At 30.7% G+C, this 10879-nt stretch overlaps 1 protein-coding gene across 1 annotated transcript; it reads left to right on the forward strand.

The window, feature by feature from the left end:
• The first annotated feature begins 5023 nt into the window (after positions 1-5023).
• Positions 5024-9207, forward strand: LOC133669316 (probable WRKY transcription factor 4). The gene is made up of 5 exons (XM_062089407.1): positions 5024-5457; positions 5531-5692; positions 5986-6800; positions 6877-7035; positions 8241-9207. The coding sequence occupies exons 1-5, from the start codon at positions 5173-5175 to the stop codon at positions 8956-8958; spliced, it is 2139 nt and encodes a 712-aa protein (XP_061945391.1). The 5' UTR covers positions 5024-5172; the 3' UTR covers positions 8959-9207.
• Positions 9208-10879: the final 1672 nt, after the last annotated feature.

Raw genomic sequence — 10879 nt, forward strand, 5'->3', positions numbered from 1 at the left:
TTCTAATACCTCTTGTACAGTTAAGGTTTATTATAAATTCATATGATGTAACCCTAACATGATGCATAGTGAAAATTCAACTCTTCACACCTGTGGATGTAGGTCTACTACCGAACCATGTTAAATCTGCGTGTTTTTCTTTCTAAATAATTGAATATAGAAAAGCTAATGATTAAATTAGAAGAGGAGGCAAAATGTAAGAACTATTTTAATGCAATTAAGGATAAAATTTAGATGAAAATGAGAGAAAAATGTTAAAATTAGTTAAATAATTGAAAATTAAAAAGCCAAGAATTGAATTGGAAAAGGCATTAAATATGTTAGGACTATTTTAAAATGCAATAACGGATAAAATTGAAAATAGATATTGAGAAAAGGTTTAAATTGGAATAAAATAGAAAAATAAAAATTGCAAGGACCAAACTCAATAAGGTAACAAAATTAAGGGATCTCTTTGGAAAAAAGAGAAAAATTTAAATGCAAAAACAATGATGTTTCCTTTAATGTAACATTTCATTCTGAATTAATTAAAAAAAATAGATGCTTAAAATGACATCGTTTTGAGCATAAGTTTAAAATAGTCCTTCTTCCTTGCATGGTTCCACAACTTGTTTTCTTTTTAATTGTTTTTGCATGGTTTTTCCGATATTTTGACATGTTTTTTTCTCTTTTCCATGCCTTTAAAAAATACATAACAAAACATCATTGCCTTCTCATGCATGTGTACTACATTCCCGCCTAAAAATACTTCATTTGACCCTTTGAAGCATTTGCAAAACTGGTACAAAAAGGCCAACATAAGCATACTTGGCCAAAGTGTAAAATCATAGTGGATTGTTGAGATTAACTCAAGAGAATTAATAACCATAATTATTCCACCAAGAAAAGTTCTAGTAGCTTCATCCTTGCCTATAAATAGAGGGGCAAATGAAACAAGGGGAGTTATTTTAGATAGAGATAATGTCGAGATATAAAGAATAAAAATAGAATTTGAGCCTAGAGGTGTGAGTAGGCTTGATTCAAAAGAGAAAGAAAAAAGAAAGAAAAGGGAACCTAATATAAAGAAAAAAGAAAAGAGAGAAACTAAATGAGCTTGAGCCGAGATAACAGGAATTTATTAAGGCAAGAAAAAAGAGGGGAGAAAGAAAAAGAAAAAGAGAAAAAGATAAATAAGAGAAGAATAAAAGAAATAAAAAAAACCCGTAGGTAAAGGGAAACAACCGATAAAGAGGAAAAACACCCTCCATCACTAGCACTATCATTGTCTCTACCACTAGTAGACACCACAATAGCTCCACTATCTGGAACTAATCCCAAGATGAGCAAATACCTTCTTCCTTCTCTTTTCTTTTTATAGTAAGGTTTTTACATGTTTTTACTATTCAAGTGTAAAAATAATGAACATGTTACTATTCATGCATGAACACTATTCATTCATGTATTTTTATTTTATTTATTTTATATTTATTGACTTCACATTCATGTTAGCTTTGTTTTATAAAATTGCATTGTTGCCTTTTTACGTATGTATATGTGTGTAGAAATTCATTTTTAGAAGTAGGTTACCATTTAACCATGCATTTTGTTATTTTATTTTGATTTTATATTATTTTTAGTGGTTTCTTATTAGCATTAGTTTCATTTCATAAAACTATATTTTTGTCATTTTATGTATATATGTGTGTGTGTAAATATTTATTTATGAAAAAAGAACAAAAACAATGTCGACGAGTTATCAAGTTAGCGTCATGTTTTACTATTAAGTTTGGGTTTTAATATCTAGGTTGATACATCTCCTAGCTTTTAGGAATCAACGTAGAGCTAGCATAATATTTTTTTTTCTTCTTTTTACCTAAAACGAGTTTAATAATGAGTCAACACATTTTTATCAAGTTAATGTCATGTTTTGAAAACTTAGATTTTAATGGTTAGAACAACTTGTCTTCTAGTTTTAGGAACTAGTGTAAGCTTAACACCAAGTTTTGATAAAATAAAAATAAGGTCAATAATAAGTCCACAAATCTCCTCCGAGCAGGGACTAACTTAGGATGAGCATAATATTCTTTTTAATTGTTTTAGTTCTTTCTATAAAAAAATAAATAACAATAGAAAAAGAGCAAAAAATTATAAAAGAATTAAAAAAATCTTTGAGTTGCGAAACTCTTGATTCAGGGTTCAATGTTAACTCAATGAACACCCACTAACAATAAATAACTTGTAAATAAGCTCTTAAAATAATTTGGACAGTTACAGGCATATGTAAGGATAAATTTAGGAGAAAACATATACATCTGTAACCTTTTATAAAAAAAGATATTGTAAATATGATTTACTTAATGGATTGATCTTTGTGTTTTAGTATGACTGGGATGCCGTTATTTCCACTTTTCTTCCCTTCTTTGCAGGCGGACTTCCAGCTCCATAAGAAGAAGAACAGTGCATATGAAAACTACATCACTTTGGTCTGGGAATGACTACTTTCAATTTGGTCCTTAAAGTTTTAAAATTTTACATTCAAGCCCCTGATCTTTTAATTTTAAATTTTAATCTTCTTAAAATTAAATGGATAAAAATTGAGTTATAACAAGTTCTTTCATTAAAAAATAAATAACAATAGATAAAGGACAAAAATTTATAAAAAAATTAATTTTTTTTGAATTACAAGACTCTTGGTTTAGGGTTTAATGTTAACTCAATAAATATCCACCAACAATAAATAACTTGTAAATAAACTCAGAAAATAATTTGGACAGTTAAAGGCATGTGCAAGAATAAATTTAGAAGAAAACATATACTTTGGTAACTTTTTATAAAGAAATATTATAAATATAATTTTTATCTTCACTTAAGTATAATAAATTCCTTACTTAAATCTTTGGATCTAATGCATATTTTAAGATTTTTAGTCTTATTTAAAACTAGATAATAACTCTAATTTTTTTTATATATTTTTAAATTTTTGAAGTTCTTATTTTTATATTGAGCACGACAACAATATTTTCCACTGATGAAAGATTAAGAGAAAGGTAGCAGGGGTAAGCAGAAATATACAAATGAAATTGGACCCTCTCATGTTTCTAAAAGAACACCACCATTATACTCAATTATTGAAATTTAAATTGAATGGTCATGGTTTAAGGCATGATAAAAATAAAAATAACTTAAAATCCTTTCTATTTTATTTCTCTTACCTAATCTAGACTACTGAATTCAAAATTAATGATGAAATTTGAAACATCAAGCATCACATTTCTTTAAGAACATAAAAGAATCAAATATACAAACTGATAATTGTTTAAATGAGATGTGGAAAACTATCTAATAGGTGGTCTAGTAGTAAAAATTTAAGATTAAGAAGTTTGCTTTTCTTATGGTCACAAGTTCAAGTTCTATGGTTGCTAATATGATAACTACTGGAGGCTTACATGGTCGTTAACTATTGACCCGAACACCCACGTTATTAAAAAAAAATAGATATGGGTGACAATTACATATTAGTATTGATTTATGTTATAATATTAGGAATATATTAAGGATATAATAGTAAAAAGCTGGTGATTTTATTATAGTTGTTTATAGTCAAAAGTCATTAAAAATATTCCAAAAAGATAATTTACAAATAGTATATTTAGAATAGATATGAGTTGCCGTATAATCAAATGCAGATTTTTTTTTGTACCTACCACATAAAGCAGCTGATTTGTATTTGAGAATAACGTTGTCACTTATGGTGCGTATTTTTTTTTTCCTTAGTGTTTAAATTTACTGAGTTTAAATTATTTCCATTTATGATCTAAGGGGTGAGTTTGCATGATAAATCAAATACTCATTCAATGTGAGGTCTGAATTTCAATACAATACTTGTTTTTATAGAGATGTAAATATCTGCATTTGATTAGTCTTATTATAAAAATGTTATAGTCCTGGATTTTTTTAATTATCTTTTTAAATATGAAGGCATTGTTCCTTTTTTTTTCTTATAATAATTACTAATGTTAAAAAAATCCAATTTAATTATTTATTCATGAGTGAATCGCAAATGAGTGCTTCACCTTTATTTCAATGTTTTTTTTTATGAACAAAAAAACTCAAAAAGATAATGAAAATATAAATATATTTAATTGAAAAAACTGAGTTAAAAACAAAAAAATAGATATATACCTAGAGGAGACTTGTTTTTAGAGTCAATATTTATTATTTTTCATTTCTAAAATATAATGGTAAAAAACTCTCAATTCTAAAATTATCCAATTAAGACAAGTAAAGATAAAAAAGTTATTATTATCATTTTAAAACTCAATTTAAGAATTGATTCGATATAAGGCTTAGGTTTCAGATTGACCCGAGTCAGCCTGAGTTGATTCAAATCAACATATGAATAAAAATAATTATTATTATAGTTTTAAGATCTTACTTGGGAGTTGACTCGGGGGCAAGTTTTGAATCACGAGTTGAGAGGGTCAAATCGAGTTGATATGAATTTTTTTTGAAAAAAAAGAATCAACCCAACCTCATTTTGACCCAAAAAACATTTTTTAAAAAAAGTTTATGAGATCTTGACCCGTGTTTTATCTTGGGTTGATCGAGTTGAAGGTCGACCTAGGTTTTTGATTAGATCAGGTTGAATCAATCATTTTTCTATTTTTTCTTAATCTCAAAATGATATTGACTCCAAGTCAGCCAGGTCCCAAGTTCTTGTTGACCTATTAGACCAGTCTGATTTTTATAACTAGTATTATTATAATATTATTAATTTCAACCTTCGATAAAATAAAAAAATAATATCTAATTATTTTTATTAATTTTATCTAACATAACCAAACAAAAATAAATATTTTATTTTATATATTATTATTAAATATAATTCTATTTTGATCTCTTATTCTATGTTGTCTCTATTGTCTTTTTTATGTTTCAATGGAATATAACCAAAACTCCATCTTAATAGTAATATATAGAGTGTCTGCCTCTTTTGTTCGAATATCTAAAAAAACAAACATAAAAACATTTTTAGTATTTAGTATCATTATTGTGTAGAAGACGAGAGAGATTAAAAGCTTCAGCGCTAACAAACAAAGCCCATGAAAACATTGGAAGAGTAATGGACGTGTAACTCTTGCGCTTCCTCCACTCACCACTCTCCAATTCATCATCATCATCATCATCATCGTCATGGACAACAACCCAGCAGCGGAGTACAAAACCCTACTGTGGGTTCCCAATCTTGAAACCAAAAGCAGCAACGGTGGTGATAATAGCAGAGGGATTAGTATTGCAGAGAGAAGAGCAGCGAAGTGCGGGTTCAAAATGAAAGCGGAGGGGATCAATACAGCCCGCTTTCGAACCACCAGCCCCTTGACATCTCCGCTTCGCTCTCCCTTTATAACCATTCCTTCTGGCATCAGCCCCACTGCCTTGCTTGATTCGCCCATTATGCTATCCAATTCTCATGTTCAGGTATTTTTTTTTCTTTTTTTTTCTTTAATTGAAAATTAATTATGGTTTGATGATTATCATACATTAATCACAGCCGTCTCCGACCACTGGAACTTTTCCATTATCCCCTCTCAAATATGAAAGTGAAAGTTTGTTGCGCTGTGGTGATGGGGAGAGGGGGAGTAATGCAGGTGGTCTCTCCTTCAGGTTCAGATTCAAGCATCTTGGGAATTCTCTTCCACTCTCAGAAAATCAGGTACTTGTACTTTCATATTGTTGCTCCCACTGTTGTTCTGTTATAGTATCAATTTAATATCAGCAAATTACATGTATCCCTCCCTTGCTCCATTCATCTGTATGTTTATAATTATCGACCTCTTTTGTTTTTTGTTTTCCATGCAACCAATCTTTACAGCATGTGTCGAGAAAGCTATAGTTCCATGTTTGTGGAGTTTGGTTGGGATGAGCCGTGTATTGGTATTTTCAATTTGCGGGTTATTCACATAATCAGATTCAGACTTGTCAGTTTTATTTTTTCTTCTTGCACAGGGTAATGATTTTGACTTTGAAGCTACTCTCTTGATGGACCCCTCAATGGATTTTCAGCTTCCAGTGGAATTTTCAAAGCAAGCTACTCCAGAGAAATGCACAAGTGATTCACATACTGATGTCAATGTCTTAGATAGCGTGATTGGAAATGCCAACATTAGTGACATGCAAATTTGCTCTTCTGATTTAGCTAGCAATCCCATTTATGTACAAAGAGAAACTATCCATGGAGAAAATGTTGCGTCATGTCGCCTTATGGAAGAAAATAAACAAACATTACCTGCAACAACAATTGGAAGGTCTTCAGAAGATGGATACAATTGGAGAAAGTATGGGCAGAAACAGGTTAAAGGTAGTGAATATCCAAGAAGCTATTATAAGTGTAACCATGCAAATTGTCTGGTAAAGAAAAAAATAGAGTGTGCCCATGAGGGCCATATAACAGAAATCATTTACAAAGGTTCACATAATCACCCTAAACCTCAGCCAAGTTGTGGAGCACCACCTGGACCAGCTTCTTCATTAGATGGAATGCCAGAGATGGATGAAGGCGAATCAGTTCAGAAAAACACAAAGTCAGGGTTCAAGGATATTAAAGTTCAGTCTGATTGGAGGACTGATGGCCCACAAAGGACGTCCTCAACCTCTGCTGTGACTGAGCTCTCATCAACCACTCAAATAAAATCTTTAGAAACATATGAATCAACAAAAACTCCGGAACTTTCCTCCACACTTGCAAGTCATGATGATGATGGGGTTACTCAGGGAAGCTCGTTTGGTGCTGATGCTGATGATGAGTCTGAGTCAAAAAGAAGGTACTCTCTGTTTAGAATTCGTTGCTTCCAGTCCAGAAAACATGATGGATAGTTTACAGTTTTTTTCCCTTTTCAGGAAGATAGAGAGCTGCTTGGTTGAAACAAATATGGCATCCAGGGCTATCCGTGAGCCAAGAGTTGTTGTTCAAATTGAGAGTGAAGTGGACATACTAGATGATGGTTACCGCTGGAGGAAATATGGGCAAAAAGTTGTCAAGGGGAATCCAAACCCTAGGTATTGCATTTTACACCATTTTATGTGCGTATGGCTTTTGTTCTAAATTAACATGGTATCCTCATTATAGTGGCTAGCACTCCTGTATTCTATGGATGCTGATGAAACAAGGATGTAGGGTTTGTCTACCATTAGCCAATTGATTAGTGAGGAAAGTTAACTCTCTTCAATCTATCTGTATGCTTCTGCATAATTATTTATAGTTCTATAGAACCGTACACAGATTGGAAAATAACTAGTATGTCAAATGGCTCAATGGTTGAGGTTGGTATTGATAAGGGTAGAATTGCTGGAATGGGCGTGCATAACTGTTTAATTAATTGAAAAGGCATTTTTGATATAATTTTATTTTGTTTTGAAAACACAATCTAAACCCGACTTAACATTAAGCTACTTTATTGTAAAAAAGAGGAAAGAAAAGGAGAAGTCGAGGACATACCTGAATGGTGAAAGGCATGAACCCCTGCCCTATATCAAGCCTTTGAAGGATTCATGTAAATATATATGAAAGAATAAGTGGAAAAAAAAAAGGAACACAAAGAAAGGAGAGCTTGGGAAGGTATCTGAATGGATCTTGAAAAGTTTCAAATTAGTATATATGATCTATATATATGCGTAACAGAAACATAAGAGCAGGTATGCTTGTTGCAATCATATATTAAGAACAGATGCATGTAGATATGCTTGCAGTTTTCCTGTACACTAATATCTTGCAATCATGATTTGTTTTATTTCTTTTGCTGTGCACTTCATTTTTTGACAGTTTGGATTATTAAGTCTATTTAGAAGTTTGAATACAATTAATTAAGAGATTATTAAATAATAATTAATATATTAGTTGAGATTATCAAATCAACTAAAAATATAACGTCTTACATGCAGTACCGTAATCAAGATAAAACCTCAAAGCAGAGTGCCACCAAAATTAAGAAAAATCCCAAAGCTCGTTGGAGCTGAGAATAATCCAACCTATTTTCACCCGAACCAACCCAACCCATCTGTGATAAGATTAAAATATTTGGCACATCTCACTTGGAATCCTGGTTATCTGTTTTTCAGTGACTTTGTTTTCTAGCTTGCGTATATTTTCATTTCTGTTTTTCTTCATGCTGAATGATGTGTGCGGTTGGCAGCTTCTTGTTATTTTTCCTAAATATGGGCAAGGTATAGGCATTCAAAATTCTTGTTTCTCATTTACTTCACAGGAGCTACTATAAATGCACAAGTGCTGGATGTTCAGTTAGGAAGCATTTGGAGAGAGCCTCCCACGATCTGAAATATGTAATTATAACTTACGAAGGGAAACACAATCATGAAGTGCCTGCAGCCAGAAACAGCAGTCACGGAAACTCAACTGGTAGCAACTTTTCCCAGACTACTGGCAATGCACAGCTTGCCCTGGCATTGGCCAGAAACACCAATGCACCAAACCCTGAAGCACAAATTCAAGAGTTGGCACCCAGTTTTGATAGAAAACCAGTATTTAACAATGACTATTTGAGATCCAATTTCCCTGGAAATTTCAGTAATGAAATGAATCTTGGGTCTTCCTTTGTTTACCCGATGAGGTTTCCTCCCATCCAAAACGCCATGCCTTGTGATCCTTTCGGGTTCAGCAACAACCAGCTTGCTGCCAGTCACTCTGGATCTGTTGCCTCGCTTGTTCCAGATTTTCCAAGATCATTGTCGCCATGTCTTCAAACAGCTGCAAATCTTTCTCAGGCTAGAGTTGATTTTAGTTGTGATGGGAAACCAGTTGGTCAAGTTCAGACTTTCCTCCAGGGACAGCAGTCGATCAGGCCTAAACAAGAGCAAAAGGATGATAACCTTTATGGTGCTAGCTCGTCCATCATGGATAATCTAAATGCACCATCTTCATCATTGTCAGTATATCATCAGCTCCTGGGAAACTTTCAATCTTAAAAGATCTACTTCGCTTCAAAGAAGTGGAAACTGTTTCCTTTTACTTTTCAATGCTTTGCAATAAATTTTTGGCCCCAATACCCACAGAAAAGCAATTTGATTTTTTTATTCCTTTGATAGGAAAGTACCTTATTTCTTATAGAAACTTCATACAGGTTTTTGTATTGATTCATATAGCTTTAAAATTTATCAACAGGTTTTCCATGTATTTCTTGGAACGTTTTGTTTTATTTTATTTTATTTTGTTTTGTTTTATTTTATTTTATTTTGTTTTGTTTTATTTTGTCATATTAATCCCCTTATGAGTTTTCTTCACAGTAATCATTTTATTAGCAGTTTTGGTAGTTGTTTTTGGGAGTTTGATAGATGTTACTTTTCAAAATGTTTTTTATGTAGAAATATATTAAAATAATATATATATTTTTTATTTTTTTAAAATTTATTTGTGATATATATATATATATATATATATATATATATATATATATATATATATATATATCAAAACTATTCATAAAAACTAAAAAAAATTATTTTGAAGTACAAAAAATTAAAATTTTAATGAAAAATAAGTTAAATCTCACTACTAACCAAGCACTTAACCCTTTGTTTTCATTAGGCCTAAACAAGAGTGTACATCTTGCCACATGTATGGTTTAGAAAAAAAAATAAACAAAAAAAATATAAAATCATATAAAATTAATTAAAATTCATTGCTACATGTAAGTTTTAGTAAAAAGATTATTATGAATTTCATTTTTAAAATCAGGTAAACAGAATTACTTAATTTGTAAAATAAAAAATTACTTTTTAAAATCAAGTATACATGCTTGTGTTTATTTTGGAGTTTTTTTTTTTTTTTTTTTTTTTTTTTTTTTTTATGTTACTTCAATTTCATGTTCATTTGTTTTGTATCTACTTCCCCTTCAACTATGTTTGATTTATTTTTTTTATTTATTAAAAAAATTATTTAATTTTAAATAACTATTTGTTGGAAAAAATACATTGATTCTCTCGAGGTCTAAGTACGGTAATGTTATTCCTTTTTTATTTTATTTTTTAAAAAACTATACTTTATATATGGGCTAACACAAGATTTAAATTCATATAAAAAAAATGAAAAAAACCCTTTTCGTTAAAAACCCAATCCAATAAACAATTTTCTTTTCTCTCTCATCAACCAAAATTCATAATCTATGTGAAATCTAAAAATAAAAAACTTCATAAAATCTCACAATCTTTCTACACATTAAAACTTAAAAGTTCATTCTCTTTAAAAATCATAGAGCCGTTTTTTTTGTTATTGCTCACCATCAGTTTTATCTATTTTCAATCTTCAAAATTTAAAATGTCATAGACTTTTTCTACCTCTTAATTATCAAGCTCTTCACGATGTTGATAGTTAATTGTGACAAGATCACAACCTAAGAACTATTCAACTCCAATTCCAAATAGATGACACAATTTTTAGAGTTATCCTTCAAGTCATGAATGGAGAGACTAACACACACCTCATTCAGGTTCCTTACTTCATCATTAGGTTGTATTACATATGATGGACGAGAAAATGTACTACAAATAAGTGGTATGCTGATTTCTTTATCATTAGGATTATACCTCTCAATTCGATCCATCCTGATCTCATTTTTTTTTTGTCACCCCTAAGTAATCCTTTCTATTTGGCTTAAAAATCAAAACAACTAACTAATCAGCATGTTTCAACTTCATGTAGTTAATTTGCTCTGGTAATCTTGTGTTTAGATCATACCTCATTAGAAACCCATACTTCATTATGTACATAGTAACCATTTTTGCAACATTTGAAATCTTTATTTTCCTGAGCATTGTATTCTCAAGCATCAAATCCATACCTGAAAGGTATGAAGGTCTCCATCTTGACTTTCCTAAACTTCTATGTAAG

The sequence above is a fragment of the Populus nigra genome, chromosome 12 (genome assembly GCF_951802175.1).
Source record: "Populus nigra chromosome 12, ddPopNigr1.1, whole genome shotgun sequence".
Classification (NCBI taxonomy): domain Eukaryota; kingdom Viridiplantae; phylum Streptophyta; class Magnoliopsida; order Malpighiales; family Salicaceae; genus Populus; species Populus nigra.

What these genes read in the sequence shown, in the direction of transcription:
- LOC133669316 (XM_062089407.1), top strand. Translation starts at nt 5,173, where the DNA reads ATGGACAACAACCCAGCAGCGGAGTACAAAACCCTACTGTGGGTTCCC. An exon ending in TATCCAATTCTCATGTTCAG is followed by an intron (nt 5,458 to 5,530) that starts GTATTTTTTTTT and finishes CATTAATCACAG; the next exon opens with CCGTCTCCGACCACTGGAAC. An exon ending in GAGTCTGAGTCAAAAAGAAG is followed by an intron (nt 6,801 to 6,876) that starts GTACTCTCTGTT and finishes TTCCCTTTTCAG; the next exon opens with GAAGATAGAGAGCTGCTTGG.